The 24,757-nt window shown below is 43.9% G+C and overlaps 1 protein-coding gene across 5 annotated transcripts in view; it reads right to left on the reverse strand.

Moving 5' to 3' along the window:
- smarcc1a (SWI/SNF related, matrix associated, actin dependent regulator of chromatin, subfamily c, member 1a) overlaps positions 1 to 24,757 on the reverse strand; it is a 123,856-nt gene that overhangs the window by 29,802 nt on the left and 69,297 nt on the right. For 3 of the 5 annotated variants that reach the window (XM_052022933.1, XM_052022932.1, XM_052022929.1), the window contains 8 exons: positions 24,257 to 24,328; positions 22,586 to 22,699; positions 19,132 to 19,285; positions 14,063 to 14,179; positions 12,610 to 12,669; positions 6,175 to 6,433; positions 3,031 to 3,192; positions 1,210 to 1,268 (listed from right to left, as the gene is read on the reverse strand). In XM_052022933.1, the coding sequence (XP_051878893.1) occupies positions 1,210 to 1,268; positions 3,031 to 3,192; positions 6,175 to 6,433; positions 12,610 to 12,669; positions 14,063 to 14,179; positions 19,132 to 19,285; positions 22,586 to 22,699; positions 24,257 to 24,328 (997 nt within the window). The remainder of the gene's footprint in view (positions 1 to 1,209; positions 1,269 to 3,030; positions 3,193 to 6,174; positions 6,434 to 12,609; positions 12,670 to 14,062; positions 14,180 to 19,131; positions 19,286 to 22,585; positions 22,700 to 24,256; positions 24,329 to 24,757) is intronic. The other 2 variants (XM_052022934.1, XM_052022931.1) reach the window with 1 other exon arrangement.

Genomic DNA, 24,757 nt, shown 5'->3' on the forward strand with positions numbered 1-24,757 from the left:
TTGGCTCATCAAGTTTATGCTTCCTGACAGAACATTCATATCTGTTCCATTCCCCCACTTGTTTCCTGGTAACCTACTCCTCCTCGCATGTCCATCACTCCCAGTTCTCCTGCCAAACACCAATACTAGGGGTAATTAAACCATCAATCAGCACTTTGTAGAGGCATGGGAAGAAACCAGAACCAGGAGGCAAGTAAATGGCCACACGGAAAGAGTGCAAACTCCACACAAAGATCAGTATCAAACCGGGATCACTGGAGCTGTGATACAGCAGTTCCAACTGTTGCACCACTGTGCTGCCCTTGCAATACTAGATTGTATTGTCTGCCTTTACTTTACAAATCCCAGGATTCCATACACTTTATTAAACGCTTTCTCAAAACACTGAAGTCTCAAAAAAGTTGTAGAGTTTGAGACATTTACAGGGGGAAGAGCAAGACCATGGAATGGACAAAAGAGAAGGAAATTTGAAATTCATGTTTTTTGTTTTTGATCAGCATGCAGAGGACTTAAAAAGGTGAATGAGACTTGGGAAAAGTTAAAATAATGCAGCAGGGTTTTGCTCAAGTTGAAATTAATGGAGTCTGTAACAAGGGAGATTGGTCATAACAGTAGAACCGCCAAGATTAGAACTAGCAGAAGCATGAAGGACAGCTCCAACTCCTAATAGGCTGAGGCTGAAGAGACAGATGATATTAGAGCTGGAAATTGGTCTTCTTGATGAAACCACTAGAACTTTCTCCTCTGAGGGAGAAACTTAAGAGTATGTAAGCAAGGTAAAATCTTAAGTTTAAACCGGGAGGCAGATAAAATTGAACACTAGGAAAACAGCTAAACTTGAAATACTATCAATTCCAGGCTATGACGATGCATCCATTAACACTTGGACAACTATGATTTCAAAACAGTTAATGCATTTCAAAAATCTATAGTACATCAGATACTCAGAGTCATACAGCACAGCAACAGGCCCTTCAGCCCACCATGTCCACACTGACCATCAAGTACCCATTCTACTATAATCCCATTTACCAGACCTTGGTTCATAGCCTACTATGCCTTGGCAATTGAAGTGCCCATCCAGAGAAGCTGGGAAATCTATACCATCATTCACACCATTATCCAAATTTGTCCTTCAATCATTACATTGGGTTGAGCACGAGAAGTGCTCAGCACTTTGGCACTCTTGCAGTCTGCAGAGCAACTTACTTTTTCAGACTCTTGACCTTCTGATTCTCGAGTTTCCATTTTTTCCTCTTCAATATCTGCTTCTCAAATAAAAAACAATTAATATTCAGCAGAAACTGCAACACTTCTAAATAACAATTACATTTCAAATGCAGTTATTGTGTTAGCCATACGTATCATGGTTTGAAATAGTGTGTTAATTATCTGCACAGTTTAGTCCCAAGGAGGAGAAAAGGAAAGGCACCTTGGTTCTACTTCCATCACAACTTGCAAGTTACTTGGTTCTATTTAAATTTTCAAATAGAGATTTGGAATCAGCTGTCCATGTTATTGCCATTAATACCAAATGAGAGTCCAAGGCCATCTCTGCATCAGCAACTAACCATTCAGAAACTGAGAAAGATAGATTTTAACCATGGCATCAAGTTTTGATTGGTTACTAGCAAAACACTGCAATGAAAACTAGGCACAACATCAAGATCAAAGAAGTGGGCATGGTGAGCTTCCATTAAGTACATCTGATCAAGATGTCATCTAAAATTAACCAGGCTTGCTTGTATTAAATGCATAGACAATAAATTAGGCACAATGAATACTTGCTAATTTGCTATCAACCTGAATAGTCGGCTTCAGCTGAATAGTAAACTATATACAGATGTAGAGTACTGCTTATGTTGCTATCAGTGGAGAGGTTGCATTAATAACAGATACTAATTTTTGAAAATATTGAAAAAGAATGACACCACGCACCTGTTCCTGGAAACCTTAATGTTTGTAGTTCTGTTTATAGTATTTGAACAAAAACAAGGCATAATTTCAATATCTTGCCCACCCCCCCACTTAACAACTGTTCTTGTTAAATGGATTTTAGTTTGAAAGATATGCGTGTTATTTAGCATTCATCACATCTTGTCATAGAACTTGCAGATAAAACCTATGACGCTGAACACCCTCATTCACATTCCAGAATTTTTCAATGATCCATCTCTTCAGTTTGCATAACAGTTCCCCATGATGTCACCCAAGACTACATCAGCCAAAATCATGCATCATTTCCCCCATATCTATCATCCAAACATTCTCCATTCACCACCGTACTCAATTTTTTGGAAGTCTTTGCTAACATTTTTACCAGGTGGAACTTAAACAACCTTCTAGTTCTGAGGAATGTGTGTTCCCCACCAAATCATGGCTAACCGAGTAAAAGCAGATGTTTGAAAAGTCATAATTGCTGCTGAGCAGAGAGATGAGTGCACGTCAAATGATATGTCATCCTGTTGAAAAAAGTCTCTAGATGTCCATTCCAAAGAATCTGGTAGTACCCTGTCGTTCCTTCTCTGCAGGGCATCAGTGAGATAATTGAGTTTTTAATATCAATACAAGAGCTTCTGATGATTAATCTTTCTACTGAATATACACAAATGACCAAACATGAATTCTGTCCAAGAAGTTCAACTGAACACAAGAAATTTGGTTATCCATGGACAAAACTCCACAATGGAATCTGAAATTGCAACTTAGTGAACTCTCAACAAGCAAGGCCTCTAACCTTGATTGTCCAATCAAATATTGAAATTCCATACTGGGTTCCAACAACTAACAAATAGGCCTTTTTGGAAAAAGCAGCAGTTAAGGGTTGTGCACGAGCAACAAATTGCATGAAAAAAAAACCATTGTGAATCTTAGGACAAGTTTTGGACTTCAGTTCCTCTTAAAAGTGTCTTCTGGGACCAAAAAAAGGACATATCCTGATAACAAGTCACAATGGTCATAATCAAAAATGACTTGCCTCAATAACACAGACTGAATATGCAAGTTAATAATGCAGCTGTTTCAACTGACCAGTTTTGTCTGGTTCCTCTGGAGCAGTGCCAGCAATGCCACTGTTTTCTAAGCCATAAGAAGGATCCACTTTTCCAGAAGACCGGGCCATCTCTTGTACTTTCTTGACATGTGCCTCCACCAGTTCAACTGGCACTTCCTCCCTCACGTGGGAAAATTCCTCTGCAAAAGGAAATACAATTATTTGCAAATACTTCAGTTTTTTCATCCATTAGCATTTTAAAAAGCTCCCAATCTCAACTCCTCACCCAGTTTAAGGGGTTTTAACTTTTACCAAGCACTTCAAATCAATCCATAATCTCTTTTCCAACAATAACATATTAATCAGGCTCCTATACTGATGCAGATTAAAGACATGGCCATTCCTGGGTACACATTTATAGAAATACCAAAATTACATTTGTGTCACAGATTAGAAAAGTATTCAACCAAAATACGTTACATCGACAGTTTATCTGGTTCTCATTTCCACTTTTTGCAGTTTAATAGAAGTGTTTTGAAACACATGCTGTGACATGCAATTTAGCTTCTATGATGGCATAACTGCGTTCCAGATAGAGATAAGCCTATCTTGAACAAGAGAAGAGTTATTTGATTTCTTTCCTTTCAGGATGGTTTATCAGATGCTTCTACTGAAGCCCATACAAAAACAATTACAAATATTCAAGTACTTCTTCAGTCATGCATTTAAGTTTTGGCATTAACTACATGAATATGCTGCCCACACTTGACATTCAAAAGCACAAATACTGAGATATCAACAGTTAAAGGTCAATTGTAGGGGCTAAAGATAATCACTGAACGTGCAGGAACTTTCATCCTGCAAGAGATTTGTCATTGTTCATTTACATTGCTAATTTCTTAACAGCCCGCATTGGCACGTGTCACATCCTGCCCCAAATACTCAATCCTTAAATACATCATCACTGCATTCGAACCATCTAACCCAACAGTGATTATAAGCAGGAATTGAACATGCGCAAAAAGACAAGATATGGAGAGAAACCAGAACAAAAAGTAGAATTTTAAAATTAGACTCGTGCTTTACAGACAAAAACTAGTAGTGATTTTCGTAAATTGGTTTATTATTGTCACATGTAGAGGTACAGTGAAAAACTTGTCTTGCATACTATCCATACAGATCAATTCATTACGGTGCATTGAGGTAGTACAAGGTAAAAATAACAGTGCAAAATAAAGTATTATGGTACAGAGCAAGTGCAGTGCAGGCAGACAGAAAGGTGCAAGGTCACAACGAGATAGATTGAGGGGTTGAGAGTTCATCTTATTTTACTAGGGAAACATTCAATAGTCTTATAACAGCAGGATAGAAGCTGTCTTTCAGCCTGGTGAGGGTGGTGAGAAGAGAGAATGTCCAGGGTAGGTGGGATCTTTGATTATGCTGGCTGCTTTACCGAGGCAGCAAGAAGTGTAGATAGAGTCCATGGAGGGGAGGCTGGTTTCCGTGACGTGCTGAGTTGTCCACAACACTGCACTTTCTTGCGGTCTTGGGCAGTGCAGCTGCCACACCAAGCCATGTTGCATCTGGATAGGAAGCTTTCTATGGTGTACAGTATAAATTGGTGAGGGTCAAAGGGGACACACCAAATTTCTTTAGCCTCCTGAGGAAGTAGAGGCACTGGTGAGCTTTCTTGTAGGTGGTGTCAATGAATTTGCTTGGAATTACAGTATTGAAGGCAGAGTTGAAGTCAATAAACAATAGTCTAGCATAGGTGTCTTTACTGTCCAAATGCTCCAGAGATGAGTATAGCGCCAGGGAGATGGTGTCTGCCATAGACCTATTTTGATGGTAGGCAAATCGCAGTGGGTCGACGAGCACAGTAAAATAATACAAGCAATCCGAAAAACTCCCATTGAGATCCCTATTGCAACTATCTGCCTGTCAAGTCTCAGCAATTCCTACCTTGCCTGCAACGTCCACATTCCAAAACAAAAATTAAACCAAAAAAAAATGTCACATTTCTTTACCATGGTAGACCCCAGAGAGTGAATCTCTTCTGGATTGCCTCCTACCCTAATATATCTCAGCTTGACAAAAATCTAAGACCAAAATTATACACAGTACAGAGGCTTAACCAACACCCTGAACAATGCTTCTCTATTCTTAAAATGACTCCCTACCAACAAAGGCAAACGTGCCAATTGCCTTGATTACTTGCTTAACTTGCATGCTAACTTTATTTCACACCCAAGACATTAAACAAAGTGTTCAGAGATCTAAAATAAGTTTTAAATTAAATTCAAAATTTAAACTCTTACAACAAACACCATTTACCGATTCACTCCATCTATATCCTGTTGCAGTGTCCAAATATTCTCCTTGCAGCATGTCCTCCCACCTACTTTTGTATCATCAACAAACTTGGACACCTTGCACTGCACCCTCCCTCAATTCAATCTGAGACACTGGTAACTCAAGAATAATGTGTACAGACAAAGTTGCAGGCTAGCTAAATTCAGTCTCGAAATGTTAGATAACCAACATCAAGTAACAAACTAAATCATGAGACTAAAAGAAGTTGCATCGGCAACATAGAAAGATCAACGTTGTCCTTGAAACATGCAGTGAATGAATGAGTGCGGAAGAGTGGTTTGAAGATAATTTTCCTAGTGCTCTATGTCACTGCACTTCCCCTTGTAATCACTTCTGATACACCACCTGGCCTTTTATTTGTTTGCTACCCACCATCAAGAAATCCAAACAGGGCTTCCAGGGGTGGCAATGATTCACCAGCACTTATTCCAATCCAGTGTGACACTGTGTCCTCTATATTAGAGAAACCAATGCAGATTGTGAAGGTTCATGGAGCAAGTGTGTTCAGTCCACAGGGGCAACCCAAAGCTTCTAGTTGCCAGCCACCAATTCTCCATTCCACTGAGACCTATTGGTCTGTGGTCTCCTTCTCTCAGGGCCAAACAAAAAAACTTGGAATCTAAAAACAGCACTATACAGCTAACTCCACAACGGCTTAACACCTTTGGTAATTGAATCTGGGCACAAAAGCTAAATGATCTCCATTTCTAACTTCCTTTCCGTTTTGACATTGCAGTCTTTTTATAGCAGGGCTGATCCATGTTCAAAGAAAATGTAGTTTCTGGAAACAATGTCTATAAGTTTCTTACCTAAAGCAGCTTTGGCAGCAGCTGCAGCAACTCGGGGATCCACAACCGAGGCCAGAAACGCCACAGTGCTCATGACAGGATTCCCAGACTGGCTGAAAGGAACAGGCTGGAAGGCCAAAGGACCAAGTGAGGAGTCTGTGTCTTCCAGATACGGATCTTCAATGGGGAGCCGCAAGAAGTTTAGTATGCACTCATCTTGTGTGCGGCTCCCAACGTGCTCAGACACTTTATTCCAGTCATCTTTGTACATTTCCAGAGCCTAAAAATGAAAGTGATTAAAAATTTCATTGAAATAAATCAGCTGGAGTCCCAACTTAAGTTTACAGCCATTTAAGGGACATAGGAAAGCTCAGGGCAGGTAGGAAACTGCAGTCCAGCTGGCCAAACTTGCTTAAAAAAATACTTGTAATTTCTCAGCCCTTCCCCAAACTATTTTACAGCCAAAATGATATATTTGAAGGTAATCACTATTACAAAGTAACAGGTTAGCTGTAGTGTGCCTTAAAGATGTGACAAATGCCTTCTGATCAGAACACCTACTTCTGACATAATAACTCAAAGATACATATATACTCACCTACGTTACGGGGATAATCCCATTATAATCAAAATAGTGCCTTACAATCTTATACCACCCATCTACTAGTGTAAAGAATCATTGAAGTGTCTTAAATGCACTCTCAAATTGTGATGGAGGAAAAATGCCTCAGTGATTGTGTTATTACACTGTAGGGCTTTTCCCACAGCCACATGCAGAAGCCCTGCTGCATCTTTTCCTCATGTACTTAATATTTCTTTAAACTAGTCATTTAAATAAAGCATTTAAGATACAAAGCAGCTACAACAATTCCCGACATTCATTATGAATTCTTCATCATAACACGACATAATAGCACACCTTCAGAAGATGACTCATCCATTGGGTTTTTATTCCATCATTTATACCGATTAATGTCAAAACAGGATAATTGAATTTATTCCCACCTGCCTATAATCATTAATTTTTCTCTTAAACAGTCAACAAATTGCCACTTACAATTTCAAATATAACAACTTGCTTTTATGTAGTTTCTTTCAAAGGCAAAATATCTGAGCATTTAGTAACCATTTAAAGCACAAAACTTGACAAGAGTACACAGCAGTGATAGAAAACTTTGTACCAAAGGAAGAATGGAAAAAAATAGAGGAGTTCAGTGAGGTAATTTCAGAGTTCAGGACATCATAAATGAAGGCATGGCTGCAAAAAGAAAAATTGGAGACAAACCAAAAACCAGAAATAGAACAGAACAGTACAGCACAGGAACAGGTCCTTTGGCCCACAATGTTGTGCCAAACTAACTAAATTAGTAATCAAATGCCCAACTAAACTAAGAGTTATCGGAAGATAGACACACTGATAAGACAGGAGGAGAGTAATTGGGTAACTGTCAGGAGAGGGAAGGGGAGCAGGCGGAGAGAGCAGAGCACCCCTGTGGCTGTCCCCATCAATAATAGGTATACCGCTTTGGATACTGTGGGTGGGGATGACCTACCAGGAACTAGTTGCGGAGGTCTGGTCTCTGGCACCGAGAGTGGACCCTCAACTCAGAAGGGGAAGAAGGAAGAGAGGAGAGCGGTAGTGATAGGGGATTCTATAGTCAGGGGGATAGATGGGATATTCTGTGGGGATGATCGGGAATTCCGGATGGTCTGTTGCCTCCCTGGTGCCAGGGTCCGGGATATCTCAGATCGGGTTCAGGTTATTCTCAGGAGGGAGGGCGTGAACCCAGATGTTGTGATCCATGTAAGGACTAACGACGTGGGCAGGAAAAGAGAGGAGATCCTGCGTAAGGAGTTCAGGGAGTTAGGTGCTAAGTTGAGGGGCAGGACATCCAGGGTAACAATCTCAGGATTGCTACCTGTGCCACATGCGAGTGAGGAGAGGAGTAGGTAGATTAGGCAGATTAATACGTGGCTGAGGGGATGGTGCGAGAGAGACGGCTTCAGGTTTATGGATAATTGGGATTTGTTCCACGGAAGATAGGATCTGTTCCAACGGGACGGTTTACACCTGAACTGGAGGGGTACTGACATTCTTGCAGGAAGGTTTGCTAATGCTGCTCGGGGGGGTTTAAACTACATTTGCAGGGGGAGGGGATCCAGAATGAGAGGATAGCGAGATGGAGGGTAGAGGACAGGTAGGAACTACACAATTTCGGAACATTAATACGAATGGAGAGAGGAGAAATGGGTTAGAAATCCTATATCTGAACGCACGGAGTGTCAGGAATAAGGTAGGCAAGCTTGAAGCTCAGATACGAATAGGTAAGTATGATGTTGTTGGGATAACGGAGACATGGCTGCAGGGAGATCAGATCTGGGAAATGAATTTTCAAGGGTATACATGCTATCGTAAGGACAGGAAGGTGGGCAGAGGAGGTGGGGTGGCCCTGTTGTTGAGGAATGAGATTCAGTCCCTTGCAAGGGGGGACATTGAATCAGGAGAAGTAGAGTCCGTGTGGATAGAACTGAGGAACTGTAAGGGCAAAAAGACCCTAATGGGTGTTATCTACAGGCCTCCAAACGGGAGCATGGATATTGGGTGCAAGCTGAATAGTGAGTTAATGTTGGCATGTGGCAAGGGTAATGTCACAGTAGTTATGGGGGATTTCAATATGCAAGTGGACTGGGAAAATCAGGCTGGTACTGGACCCCAGGAAAGGGAGTTTATAGAGTGCCTCCGGGATGCATTCTTGGAGCAGCTGGTACGAGAGCCGACCAGGGAGAGGGCTATTCTGGATTTAGTGCTGTGTAATGAGCAGGATTTGATAAGAGAACTCGAAGTAAAGGAGCCATTGGGAGGTAGTGCCCATAACATGATAAGTTTTTATCTGCAATTGGAGAGGGAAAAGGGCAAATCAGAAGGGTCAATTTTGCAGTTGAACAAAGGAGACTATGGAGCCATGAGGGAGGAGCTGGCTAAAGTTGACTGGGCAGGCATCCTAGCAGAATTGTCAGTGGAACAACAAGGGCAGGTATTCTTGGGAATAATGCACAAGGTGCAGGATCAGTTTACTCCCCAGAGAAGGAAAGACTCAGAGGGGAAAGGGGCCACCGTGGCTGACAAAGGAAGTCAGAGATAACATTGTGTTAAAAAGGAAGTAGTATGGCAGAGCCAAGCTGAGTGGGAAGATAGAAGATTGGGAAATTTTTAAGGTGCAGCGGAATTTAACTAAAAAGGTAATTCGGGAAGAAAAAATGAGGTATGAAGGCAAGCTAGCCAGGAATATTAAGGAGGATAGCAAAAGCTTTTTTTTTTTAGGTATGTAAAGGGAAAGAAGTTAGTTAGGAACAATGCTGGGCCCTTGAAGACCGAATCGGGTGAAATTATTACGGGAAACAGGGAGATGGCAGTCAAATTTAATAAGTACTTTGGATCTGTCTTCACGGGGAAGACGTAAGAAATCTCCCAGAACTAAGGATGGACAAAAGGCAGAGGGTGACAGAGGAACTGAAGTGGATTGACATTAGGAAAGAAATGGTGATGGGTAGACTAATGGGGCTGAAGACTGACAAATCCCCAGGTCCAGATGGTCTGCATCCCAGGGTACTAAAGGAGGTGGCTCTAGAACTTGTGGACGCATTGGTGATCATTTTCCGATGTTCCTTAGATTCGGGGTCAGTTCCTGAGGATTGGAGAATGGCTAATGTAATCCCACTTTTTAAGAAAGGAGGGAGGGAGAAAACGGGGAACTATCGTCCAGTTAGCCTAACATCTGTGGTGGGGAAGATGCTAGAGTCTATTATTAAGGATGAAATAGCAGCATATTTGGATAGCAATGATAGGATTGGGTCGAGTCAACATGGATTTACCAAGGGCAAATCATGCTTGACTAATCTACTGGAGTTTTTTGAGGATATAACCAGGAAAATAGACGAGGGAGATTCAGTGGATGTTGTATACCTCGACTTTCAGAAGGCATTCGGTAAAGTGCCGCACAGGAGATTGGTGGGTAAAATTAGGGCTCATGGAATTGGGGGGCGGGTATTAACATGGATAGAAAACTGGTTGGCGGATAGGAAACAAAGGGTAGGGGTGAATGGATGTTTCTCAGAATGGCAGGCCGTGACTAGTGGGGTGCCACAGGGCTCGGTGCTGGGACCGCAGCTGTTTACGATCTATGTTGATGATTTAGATGAAGGCATTGTGAATAACATTAGCAAGTTTGCTGATGATACAAAGTTGGGTGGCAGTGCGACATGTGTAGAGGAAGTTAGGAGAATTCAAGGTGATTTGGATAGGTTGGGTAAGTGGGCAGATACTTGGCACATGAAGTTTAATGTGGATAAGTGTGAGGTTATCCACTTTGGGAGCAGGAACAGGAAGGCAGATTATTATCTGAATGGTGTGGAGTTAGGTAAGGGGGAAATACAAAGGGATCTAGGAGTCCTTGTTCATCAGTCACTGAAAGTGAATGAGCAAGTGCAGCAGGCAGTGATGAAGGCTAATGGAATGTTGGCCTGTATTACAAGGGGAATTGAGTACAAAAGCAAAGAGATTCTTTTGCATTTGTACAGGGCTCTGGTGAGACCACTCCTGGAGTATTGTGTACAGTTTTGGTCTCCAGGGTTAAGGAAGGATATCCTGGCTATAGAGGGCGTGCAGTGGAGGTTTACGAGGTTAATTCCGGCGATGTCGGGACTGTCTTATGCTGAGAGGTTGGAGAGACTGGGATTGTACACGCTGGAATTGAGAAGATTGAGAGGGGATCTGATTGAAACATACAGGATTATTAAGGGATTGGACAAGATAAAGACAGGAAATATGTTCCAGATGTTGGGGAAGTCCAGGACCAGGGGGCATGATTTAAGAATAAGGGCTAGGCCATTTAGGACAGATGTAAGGAAAAACTCCTTCTCCCAGAGGGTTGTGAATTTGTGGAATGCACTGCCTCAGAGGGCAGTGGAGGCCAATTCTCTGGGCACTTTCAAGAAGGAGCTAGATAGGTTTCTTATAGACAGAGGAATCAAGGGATATGGGGACAAGGCAGGAACAGGATATTGATTGTTGAGGATCAGCCATGATCTCAAAATGGCAGTGCAGACTCGAAGGGCCGAATGGTCTACTTCTGCTCCTATTGTCTATAAACTAACCCCTTCTTACTAACACAATGTCCATATCCTTCCATTTCCTGCACATGTATGTGTAATCTAACAGCCTCAAACTCCAAATTACCTGCTTCCACTATTATCCCAGTAACCCATTCCAGGCACCTACCACTCTCTGCGAAAGATTGCCCCTCACATTGCCTTTAAACTTCCCCATCTAACCTCAAAAGCATGTCCTCTGGTATTGGACATTTCTGTCCTGAGGAAAAGATTCTGACTGTCTACCCTATCTATGCCTCAATTTTAAACACCTCTATCAGGTCTCCCCTCAGTCTCCAATGATCTAGGGAGAACATCCCAAGTTTGTCCAACCTCTCCTTATAGCACTTACCCTCTAATCCAGGCAGCATCCTGGTAAAACTCTTCTACACTCCCTCCAAACCCTCCACATCCTTCCTGCAATGGGGCGACCAGAAATGAATGCAATACTCCAGATGCAGCCTAACCAAAGTTTTATGAAGTGCAACATAACCTCCTGACTCTTGAACTCAATTCCTCGACTAATATTAAGGCAAGCATGCCATATGCCTTCTTTACCACCCTATCAATCTGTGTAGCCACTTTCAGAGAGCTATGAACATGGACCTCAAGATCCCTCTGCTCATCAATGCTTTAAGGGTCTTGCCATTAACAGTGTACTGTCTATTTATATTTGATCTCCCTAAGTGCAACACTTCACATTTGGCCAGGTTAAACTCCATCTGCCATTTCTCTACCCATATCAGCAACTAACCTACACCCCACTGTATCTCTTGCCAGCCTTCTACACTATCCACAACACTACCAATCTTTGTATCATTTGCAACTTTACTAACCCACCCAGGTCATGTATATACATCCAAATGTCCAATTTACCATGGATTCCATGCATTTTAATCTTCTGGGTGAGTCTACCATGACTGACCTTGTCAAATGCCTTACTAAAATCCATGTAGACAACATGCACAGCTCTACCTTCAATCACCTTCATCACACTCTCGAAAAACTCAATCAAGTTACTAAGACACAATTTGCCCCACACAAACCCATGCTGACTGACCCTAATTAGGCTGTAGTTTTCAACTTGCTTATAAATCCTATCCTCAAGAATCCTCTCCAGCAACTTCCCTACCTCTGACATGAGACTTGCCAGTCTATGGTTTCCAGGATTATCCCAGTTTCCCTTCTTGAACAATGGAACAAGATAGCTACTCGCCAGTCCTCTGGGACTTCGCTTGGGGCTAGAGAGGACACAAAGATATTGGTCAAGACCTACAAATGAATAAGTTATGAATGAGAATCACTCACCTCCAAAAGGAGCAGGGTTTCCTGGTCTGTCCAGTCTCTAGCTGCACTGGCTTTGCTTTGCTGCAACAGAAAAATATGAACATGCCATTGGAAAGGCATCAACATAATACACTGCCTCGACATTTTCTCTTGCTTTTGAAATTTTCCTTCCTACCCATTTCTTGTGTCTTTCAATTAAGGCACAAAGCCTTACTAGGGTATACATTTGCACAAGTAGCTGGTTCTCCAAGCCTTCACAAAAAAAAGAGGAAATTCTTCTCACAAAAACTCACAGCATAGGCAACACATTTATCTGCATAATATCAATCCAGAATGTGCTGCCATCCTCATGGCTGCACTCGCATTTTCCAGCAATGACCATGGGATGAGGAGAAATATTAGCTTTCTATTCCAGACTGAGAAACAACCAGGAACCATTAATTCCAGCCAAATAACACTTGACATGATTTAATCCAAAGACTTTATCAACCTGATGATGAAAACCACTACTTCATAATAGCATCCTATCAAATATCCTAATTATAGTTTTTGTTTTAAAAAGGTATAATGGGTAATTATATATAATGCACCACAGGATAATGCAACTGATTTATAATGCAATTTTGAAATTTTTTAGTAGGACAGTGAACATACTTGTGATTTGAAATTACACTCAAATGATGTTACCACAAAGAAGTACAATTTACTTGTTGCCTTGCTCCCACCCACCCAGGAAAGTAACAGCAGGGATTTAAGCAGATTGTCAGTTACTTAGTTTCATTCCCTATGTGACTTTCTTGATATCGTTGGACATAGGAAAAACATGTCCAGTTTAAAATGGAAGTACTTAACATGAATCCATATCTTTGGAAATTAGTTAATCCCAAGAAAAAAAAATTACATTACGTGCAGTACACAAAAGGTTTCTGCTTTTCAGATTTGACTTTTATCTGACCAGCTGATGAACCATAACTAAGCTCTACAAGTGAGTACTGTTGCTTCTTACTAACAGGGGTGTATAAAAGACCACATACTAGAATAAACTTAATCTGATGAAACAAAAATTGACAAATTTTGTTCTATTACAAAAATACAAAAAAATAAAAATCATTACACAAATGTGTGAAATCTAAGCTTTTATTAGATATTGAATTCAAAAAAATAAAACTGGAAGCTTCCAATGTGCAATTTCTCAAACAAATAGCTAAAACCTGAATATGCCCACATGGCAATTGGAACACAACACACTTTAGCATCTGAAGAAAAATAACTAGTATGGATAGACAGCCTGTTCATCAGCATTCAATTGTTATCCCTTTCCTGTTTCTTCCATGACTCATTTCAAGTTTCCTTACATATGTATTCATTTCCTTCTTAAAAGCTAGTATTTTTACTTCCAGTAAAGTTGCTGGTAATTCTCCCTAAGAACCTCACGACCTATGCAAGTTCTTTCAAGTAAAAATTAAATACTTACTTTTGCTAAGGTGCCCTTTTTAGTATACATATCTGTCCGCAGTCCAAAGTTCTGTAGGTCAGCTGGTTTGTCCTTTGGCTTTTCAGGGAAGTTCAACATCTGCTGAGAGGCAGGAATCTGCATAGGAGTTTGAGGTTTTGGTGAACATGAAACAAAAATATAATTTAGTAAACCAAGTTCACTTAAAAAGTTTGCTCATGATTTCAGGCATGTGTGGGCCCAAGCCTCAAGTTCAATTAACAGGCCAAATGTTCAATTGCACTAAACAGGGCATATATCAGAGTATCAAAAAGGGAAGGTTAACTGTTCTCCATTAGGTGCAGTGAAGGTAAACATTAAGTTTGTACCCATTCAAAGATTCAAACTGAAAACTCTTGCTTAAAACAAACTGCAAGAAGATCCAAAATAAATACAAAATCTGGTAATTATATCTGGTTTACCACAAAAATAAAATTTCTCTAGAAACCATGATTATAATTAGGTGCAAAACTTTGCACATTCAATGGGATCTCATTAAAATAAATGTACATTATGTGGCGACTCACCGTCTAGTCGGGCGAACCGGCTCGGCAGTCGGGTCGCGCGGCGTCGGAGCGACGAGGCCCAAGATGGCGGCGGGCCTCGTCTTTCCGAGCGACGGGGAGAACCCGCGCGCGGGAAAGTCCTGATGACGTAGGACTTACGTCATTGCCGGTTTTTTGGGCGGGAGTTTCTCTCCCTTAAAGGGCCCGCACAAGGCGGGAAAATAAACCAGTTCTGTTTGGCAATCCTCCGAGTAGAGTCTTGTTTTATTCCGCGGTAGCAACCGCTACATTGGTGACCCTGACGGTCCAAACGGCTTTTGGACCCGCGAAATGGACGACAGCGCAGCAGCCAACGCAGTGGCCCTCAAGCTGCCCACCTTTTGGACACTTCGGCCCAGCGTCTGGTTTGACCAGGCCGAAGCACAATTCCACCTTCGGCAGATCACCTCCGACTCCACGAAGTACTACCATGTGGTTAGCTCTCTGGACCAGGAGACAGCCGCCCAGGTTGGAGACTTCATCCAGTTGCCTCCGGAGGAAGATAAGTACCCGGCTTTCAAAGATCTTTTGATCCGGACCTTCGGCCTCTCCCGTCGTGAGCGCACCGCCCGCCTGCTTCATCTGGATGGCCTGGGGGACAGATCCCCATCCGCCCTAATGAATGAGATGCTGGCATTGGCCGAGGGACACAAGCCATGCCTGATGTTCGAACAGGCCTTCCTCGAACAGCTCCCCGATGATATCCACTTGTTGTTAGCTGATGCCGACTTCAGCAACCCCCGTGAGGTGGCCGCCCGGGCAGATGTCCTGTGGAGGGCCAAGCGCGAGAGCGGTTCGTCCGTCAGTCAAATCACCAGGCCGCGAGCCCAACGCCTGCCTCGCCCGGCCCCAGCAACCGAGCAGCCACGCCCCAGGAATGCAGACGACGACACGGGTGACCAGCTGTGCTTCTACCATCAGAGGTGGGGTGCGGAGGCCCGTCGATGCCGCCCACTCTGCAAGTCAGGGAAACGCCAGGGTCAGCCGCCGCTGATGGCTACGGCGGCTGGCCGCCGACAGAGCCTCCTCTTCGTTCAGGACAAGAAATCTGGACGGCATTTCCTCGTTGATACTGGAGCGGAGGTCAGTATTTTGCCTCCGACAAGCCGCGACACTCGTGACAGGCCACCAGGTCCTCTACTCAATGCCGCCAACGGTACAACGATACGGTCTTTCGGCACCCGTACGCTTCAATTACACTTTGGCGGCAGCCGTTTTACCTGGACCTTTACCCTTGCCACCGTCGCCCGACCACTCCTAGGCGCCGATTTCCTTCGGGCCCACAACCTGTTAGTCGACCTGCGAAGGAAGCGGTTAGTCCACTCTAGCACTCTCCGGACCTATCCCCTGGGAGAAATCAGCCCACCAGCCCCGCGCCTGGACTCCATTACCCTTTCTGGCGACGATTTCGCCAGGCTCCTAGCCGAATTCCCATCGATTTTGGCACCTTCGTTTACAAATTCCCGGCCCACACATGGGGTACGACACCACATCATTACCACAGGGCCACCCCTTCATGCCCGAGCACGACGATTACCTCCAGACAAGCTCCGCCTGGCAAAGGAAGAGTTCCATCACATGGAGGAGCTGGGGATTGTTCGCAGGTCAGACAGCCCCTGGGCCTCCCCCCTGCACATGGTCCCCAAAGCCACCGGAGGGTGGAGGCCCTGCGGCGACTACCGCAGGCTGAATGACGCCACCACCCCGGACCGCTATCCCATCCCTCACATCCAGGACTTCGCAGCGAACTTACACGGGGCCCGCATCTTTTCCAAAGTGGACCTCGTTAGGGGATACCACCAAATCCCGGTCCATCCGGATGACGTCCCCAAAACTGCGATTATCACCCCATTCGGCCTGTTCGAATTCCTTCGGATGCCGTTCGGCCTTAAGAACGCCGTGCAGACCTTCCAGCGGCTGATGGACGCGGTAGGCCAAGGCCTGGACTTCGTGTTCATTTACTTGGACGACATACTGATCGCCAGCCGTAACCGCCAGGAACACCTTTCCCACCTCCGCCAGCTGTATTCCCGCCTCCGCGATTTCGGCCTCACGATTAACCCGTCCAAGTGCCAATTCGGACTTGACTCTATCAATTTCCTCGGCCACAAAATCACCAGCGACGGGGCAACACCCCTACCCGCCAAGGTGGATGCTATCCGCCATTTTGCCCGCCCCGACACAGTCAAAGGCCTACAGGAATTCCTTGGGATGGTCAACTTTTACCATCGTTTCATCCCTGCAGCAGCCCGTATCATGCGCCCTCTGTTCTCGCTGCTGGCTGGTAAGGGCAAGGACATCACCTGGACTGACGAGGCTGCGGCTGCTTTCGTTAAGGCCAAAGACGCCCTGGCAGACGCCACGATGCTGGTACACCCTAGGACTGACGTCCCGACTGCCCTCACGGTAGACGCGTCCAACACCGCGGTGGGTGGGGTACTGGAACAGCTACTCGAAGGCCGCTGGCAACCCTTGGCGTTTTTCAGCAAACACCTTAGCCCGCCCGAACTGAAGTACAGCGCTTTTGATCGGGAACTTCTAGCGCTGTATCTGGCGGTCCGGCATTTCCGATACTTTCTAGAAGGCAGGCCTTTCACCGCTTTCACCGATCATAAGCCTCTGTCCTTTGCTTTCTCCAAAGTCTCCGATCCCTGGTCAGCTCGTCAGCAGAGACATTTATCCTACATTTCCGAGTTCACAACTGACATCCAACATGTCTCCGGAAAGAATAATGTCGTTGCTGATGCACTTTCCAGACCAACCATCCACAACCTATCCTTGGGTGTCGACTACATGGCCCTGGCTGACGCACAGCAAGCCGACGACGAACTGCCCAGCTACAGAACCGCAGTCTCGGGTCTGCAGCTTCGAGATTTCTTGGTTGGTCCAGGTCAGCGGACCCTACTTTGCGACGTTGCGACTGGTCAGCCCCGCCCTATTGTCCCTGCAGCCTGGCGGAGACGCGTTTTTGACTCGGTACATGGGTTGGCGCACCCATCCATCAGATCTACTGTCCGACTGGTCGCCAGCAAGTTTGTCTGGCATGGCCTGCGCAAACAGGTCAGTGAGTGGGCCAGGACTTGTCTGCACTGCCAGACGTCAAAAATCCAGCGACACACCAAGGTCCCACCACAGCAGTTCGAGCCTACCCGTAGGAGGTTCGACCACATACACGTCGACCTCGTGGGCCCTCTGCCGGTTTCAAGAGGAGCCCGGTACCTCCTTACCATCGTGGACCGGTTCACGAGGTGGCCTGAGGCAACCCCCCTGACTGACATCACAACTGATTCCTGCGCCCGAGCGCTGCTCACAACTTGGGTCTCACGTTTTGGCGTTCCGGCCCACATCACTTCAGACAGAGGCACCCAATTCACTTCCAGTCTCTGGGCTGCATTAGCGAACCTGCTAGGGACGCAGCTGCACACCACCACGGCCTACCATCCTCAATCAAACGGGTTGGTGGAACGTTTTCACCGCCATCTAAAATCGGCCTTGATGGCCCGCCTGAAGGGTCCTAACTGGGTTGACGAGCTGCCTTGGGTCCTGCTCGGCATACGCACTGCCCCCAAAGACGACCTCCGCACTTCGTCAGCTGAGCTTGTATACGGGGTGCCACTAGTTGTCCCCGGGGATTTCATACCTGCCCTTCAGGACCAAGGGGAACAACCCCCAGCAGTTCTACAAAGACTGCGCGAGAAGCTCGGCGCCTTGGCCCCGATTCCCACCTCATGGCACGGTCAAGCCCCATCCTGCCAGCCCAAGGAACTGCGGGACTGTAAGTTTGTTTTCGTTCGCAGGGGCACACCTCGGGTGCCATTGCAACGACCATATGAGGGACCGTTCCGAGTCATACGGAATAACGGATCCACTTTTATTTTGGACATTGGAGGCAGGGAACAGGTTTTCACGGCGGACCGCCTCAAACCGGCCCATTTGGATCTGCAACAGCCTGTCGAGGTTGCCACGCCACGACGCAGAGGCCGCCCCCCTAAGCGGCAGCTGGCACAACCCACGGACCTTGGGGACTGTCTCGCCGGTTCTGGGGGGGGTTGTGTGGCGACTCACCGTCTAGTCGGGCGAACCGGCTCGGCAGTCGGGTCGCGCGGCGTCGGAGCGACGAGGCCCAAGATGGCGGCGGGCCTTGTCTTTCCGAGCGACGGGGAGAACCCGCGCGCGGGAAAGTCCTGATGACGTAGGACTTACGTCATTGCCGGTTTTTTGGGCGGGAGTTTCTCTCCCTTAAAGGGCCCGCACAAGGCGGGAAAATAAACCAGTTCTGTTTGGCAATCCTCCGAGTAGAGTCTTATTTTATTCCGCGGTAGCAACCGCTACAATCATAACTTAATTGCACAAGTCTTTCATGATGAAAAATTACACAAAATTTGTTCTCCACTAGTTCCCAAAAACAATAGAGGTTACATTAATTAGCACAACTCTGGAATACAAAGGAAAAGGGGCCCCAGCTGAAAAGGCAACAGTGTTATGAGTTGTTAATGCACATCTTACTTGAGGGGTCCTCAGATGAACTGGTACCAAGCCAGAAGGTGTATCTGCAAGAACATTGAAGTGAGGGGTTGGTGGAGGACCCATCGGCAGAGGTCGACTGTCAGCATCTACTTGGTAATTCACAAGGCCCCACTGCTCCAAGAATGCATGAACTCTAAAGAAAGCAGGTACACATGAATGCATGTGGTAAAATGTCAAACCATCACATTCCCCTCAGTTATCTGCTGTCTTGGTATTAACTCTAAACACGCTCATGCTGTTGGGACTATCGTGACTGCTCTGAAGCATGAAAGTTGGCAGGCAACTCTCACAAAACACTTTTAGTGCACAGTAGAAACCCTTTACAACCTCCAAACCCACCATCTTTAGAGCCCAGCCTTTAAAATTTAACATTTAAATTTAAAGCAAAATTACTAAAAGCAAGCAAGAATGACCCATATTTTATTTATAAAACCAACTATGAATAATACCAGCCCAGATATATTGGAAATGTCACCTGTGCCAGCTAATAATCATCTGCAACAAGATTTAACAACCCACCCTTGGCATTCAAACCATGTTAGCATTGTCAAGTCACCATTAACCAGAAATCCAAATGGGCCAGCAATTTGAATATTGTGACTACTGGAGCAAGACGGGCTGGGCAGCACTGCAGACACTAAATCTGAAACACACAGGTCAGGTAACATCTGTGGAAAGGGAAACAGTTGACATTTCAGGTGTTAATGGGCACAGTTAAGAACAGGTTACAGGAAAATAAGTAGATGGGATTAATGAGGTTGCTCAGAGGCCATGTCATAAGAAATATGATAAATTATGACCCTGTAGCAAATGTCCCATCTTGAGACATCCACATGCTTTTTCAAAATGTAGAGCATACATGAGAAGGACAACATAATTAATGTGATATCACACAGCCACAGTGCAGTGTCACTGTTGAAGTTGGGACTGAAGTATACAGAAGCAGAGTAGAACCCTTCACTTCTATCCTGACTTGTGTTTAACTTTGATGCATAATATCAAAATTAGCAAAACGCTTCAACTTTAATACCACTCCACCACACAGGTCGATAGGGTTGTTAAGAAGGCATATGGTGTGTTGACCTTCATTAGTCAGGGTATTGAGTTCAAGAGCTGCCAAGTAATGTTGCAGCTCTATAAAACCGTGGTTAGACCATACTTGGAGTATTGTGTTCAGTTCTGGTCGCCTCATTATAGGAAGGATGTGGAAGCTTTAGGAGGGTGCAGAGGAGATTTACCAGGATGCTGCCTGGATTGGAGAGCACGTCTTTCGAGGATAGGTTGAGCAAGCTGGGACTTTTCTTTTTGGAGAGGAGGATGAGAGGTGACTTGACAGAGGTGTACAAGATAAGATGCATAGATTGAGTGGACAGTCAGACTTTTGCCCAGGGCAAAAATGGCTAACATAAGGGGCATAATTTTAAGGTGATTGGAGGAAGGTATGGGGGGGACGTCAGAGGCAAATTTTTTTTTTAAATACATAATGGTGGGTGCGGGGAAAACACTGCCGGCAGAGGTTGTGGGGGCAGATTCATTAGGGACATTTAAGAGACTCTTAGATAGGCACATGAATGATAGAGAAATGGAGGGCTATGTGGGAAGGAAGGGTTAGATAAATCTTAGAGCAGGATAAAATGTTGGCACAATATCATAGGCTGAATGGCCTGTACTCTGCTGTAATGTTCTATCTTCTATGTAACCTGATGAACTTGACTTTCCAATTCTTGTTGTTGCCCTCCAGCTTAACACGCTGTCCTTCAGTAAACAAATCATGGTCATTTTCCATCTGAACTCAACCTGCTGAAGGCTAGCTAAACATGAAACACATGACAATGGAACCTGACCCCATTTCATCCATTCCCTAACTGGGAATAAAAGGCAGCACCCAATTGGAGTCCAGGATGTTGTTTAGTCTATTCTATTGTGGTACAGTGCTAAATCATGCCATTTCTGCACTTCAGCCCAAATGATAAGCATATTCACACCAACTTGGCAACTTCAGGTTTATGAAGGCAAATGTTGCCCCACTAGTTATCAAGAAAACTAAAGTCAACATTATAAAACAAAACACTTGATTTAGTCTGAAGGCACTGGTGGCAAAACTAAATTAACATCCATTGTGTGTTTCCCAGGATAACTGACAGAATTACTGCGTTTCTTATGCATTTAGAACAGAGAAAAATTCTTGGACTATACCAGAAAGAATTAAAGAATAACATCAATTAAGATCTGGAGTGCTATGGGGCATAAAGAAGACAACATTCGGGACATGAACTCTTCTCATTACTACTACTAGGGAGGAGGTACAGGAGTCTGAAGACCCACACAACAACAGTTTAGGAATAGCTTCTTCCCATTCGCCATCAGATTTCTGAATGGTCAATGAACACTATCTCATTATTCCTCTTTTGCACTATTTATTTTAACTTATAGTAATTTTTATGTCTAGCACTGCACTGCTGCCACAAAACAACCAATTTCACAACATATGTCAGTGATAATAAACCAGATTCTGATTCACTGACAACATTCCCACGGCACCACTTTACATTGCTCCCTGTTGACAAGGTGCTGAGGGATGATTGCCAATTTGTTGTACGGCACACCATGGACTCACAGCTAAGCCAAACTACATTAGTGAAAAAGGGGACGACTAGTGAATTTACAACCAAATGATGACTTACTTTACTGGCAGGAGTCCAATCTAGCAAAATGCATTCCCTCTCAATGATGCAAAGCTGCATTAGTCTTTATGCAGGTCTGTTACCATCATTACGAACACCACAAAACAACACATATGATGCCCACATTAAAAAAAACAAGTATTGATTTTAAAATCATATTTTGGGGGTGAAGGCAAACAAACAAGAGGCACATCACAACCTTGAAATTCCATTCCATCCCTAATCATCCACGTACAACAGAAAACACCTTTCTTAACTTATTTTTCCTGGAATAATTACATCACATATCTGTAAGGGCACCTACATGCTTGTTACCATACACTTATTTTCCATGTCATTCTGGCAAAAATGGGTGTATACAAAATGCACCGCCTCTGAAAGGTATACAGAAAGTATGCAACAAAGGCAAGTGTGGATTTAGAGCTATAGATCATCCATTTTTTTTAAATTTAATGTGAAACTGATTTGAGACAGTAATAAAAACTGTAGATGCTTGAAATTGGAAATCAACATATCAAATACTATGAACATTCGGGTCAGCAGCATGTGGAGAGAGAAAGCACATAAAGTTGGTAATTGAGGGGAAAAATAGAATTAACCACATTTTAAACTAGTAGAGAAGGGGAAGGGGGAAGGAAAGGACTGCTCTCCACCCCTTCTGCTCTCTCTGCCCCTCTCCCTTCGCTGGCAATTAAAACAGGTTTGATTGTTAACTTTTCCATTGCCATCTCCATGAAATGTCTTCTTACCTCATTACAGCACACACATCCCCTGTTAAATTTCTCCGGCAGGATGTACTGGTTAGGTATTCTTGAGGGTTTAGCCGGTAAGTGTCTATCATGAAGTTTCGATAGGCCAAATATCTGTAGCAATTGGACACAAAAAAAAAGTTTTTTTTTGGAAACAAGAGGTCCTATGAAGTAACAGAGGAACCAAACGAGGTTATAACGTAAAATATTGCAATTGGTCATCAGCCAAATCATCACATCCCACTATCAAAAGGGACTGGACTGTCGACTGATCATAGCAGTTGCATACATGACTTTTTAATGTGTTACCATAACACTCAGCAAAAAGAATTCCTGCCATACACTGTAGCTTTCCACCCAGAGGCACAGAAACTAATCCGAATTCACTAAAAGCCTTTAAATTAGTTCCCCAGTGTGCTCGATTTACATGTCATTTTACATGCTGTTCACTGTTTGCAGAAGTATGCAGGCATTCACAGTAAATATCTATTGATCAACGTGCCATTGCAGAATCATAAAATCTTCATCACACATGCTGTTCCACCTTTCATATCACTGGCAACTCTGCATTCTGTTTCTTCCGTTAGCTCATTAATGCAAAGAGTAAACAACTGAGGGCCAAGAACTGATCCCCAAGGTAGTCCACTAGTTAACATGCCTCCTGCCTGAAAAGGACCCATTTATTCCAACTCTTTTTTCCTATGCAACAGTTTTCAATCCATGCTAACACACTTGCTCCAACACCTTGGGCTCATAATTTATGCACCAGCCTCTTATGTGGCACTTTGTCAAATGCCTTTAAGAAATCTAAATACACTACGTCACCAGGTTCCCCTCTATCAACTCTGTCACATCTTCAAACAATTTGAGCAAATTTGTCAAATGGTTTACATAAAATCATGTTTCCTAAATGACAAGCCTCTTCATCCTTGATTATTGATTCTAGCACGTTGTCAACAACAGACTTTAAACTAAGTGGCCTATAGTTCCCCACCATCAGTCTTCCTCCCTTTTTGAGCACTGAAATCACATTGGCTGTTCTCCAATCTTCTGGTACCCTCTCTGAATTTAGAGTTCTGAAAAATTTCAACCAACGATATCTTTATTAGTCACATGTACATCAAAACACAGTGAAATGCATGTTTTGCGTAGAGTGTTCTGGGAGTAGCCTGCAAGTGTGGCCACACTGCCGGCGCCAACATAGCATGCCCACAACTTCCTAACCCATACGTCTTTGGAATGTGGGAGGAAATCGAAGCACCTGGAGGAAACCCACACAGACATGGGGAGAACATACAAGCTTCTTACAGACAGTGGGCAGAATTGAACCCAGGTCGCTGGCGCTGTAATAGCATTACACTAACAGCCACACTACTGTGCCTGCCCTCCACTATCTGTAGAGTTAATCCCTTTAAAACTCTTGGATGCAAGCCATCCGGTCCCAGCAATTTCTCTACCTCTAGCCCATTAAGCCTCTCTAATACTTTATCCCTTGTGACTGGGATTTTTTTTTATATACAAGTTCCTATCACTCAAACTGCATAATCCAGCAGTCATCTGTACTGAAATAGTAGGACTGGAAGCGAATTGAAAACCAAGAGACGTTCAAAATGTAACCATATTTTTGGACAGAGCACAGAAGTTTTTTTTTTATACATAAAAGTTACTCACATTTCTGGGCTCTTGGACTTATTTTTCCCATTGAAGAATTCTGGCAAGGCACGACGTTCAATCTCATGAATGCTGCAAAAGAGGGAATTCCCATTATTTACCTTATCTTCACACAAATACATCTACTCCAATTGCAAGAACAAGAAATGAGAAACTGCACTTCCCATTTCCACTCACTGGAAATAATGAGATCCTATAAAATAAATAAACCACTGCCAAAGATCAAATTGCATAACTTAAACTTTCAATTTTCATTGTAGAAAGAAATATTTAGTAAACTTTAAGAAAGCAACATTTGTGAACTCCATTTCAATCATTTGATGCGTCATGAATCCTGAAGCATTACACTCAGTGATATGACCCAACACTGATCCATCAAAACATGACTGAGATTTTAGAAGTGCTTTGCTGTCACATTGCACATTCGAGGTCAAAAGCCAGCATACAGACCAACAGTGCTGTATAGTCAAGAAATGCAGTCACACAACTCAAAGTAATGCC

The sequence above is a fragment of the Pristis pectinata genome, chromosome 9, assembly GCF_009764475.1.
Source record: "Pristis pectinata isolate sPriPec2 chromosome 9, sPriPec2.1.pri, whole genome shotgun sequence".
Lineage (NCBI taxonomy): Eukaryota > Metazoa > Chordata > Chondrichthyes > Rhinopristiformes > Pristidae > Pristis > Pristis pectinata.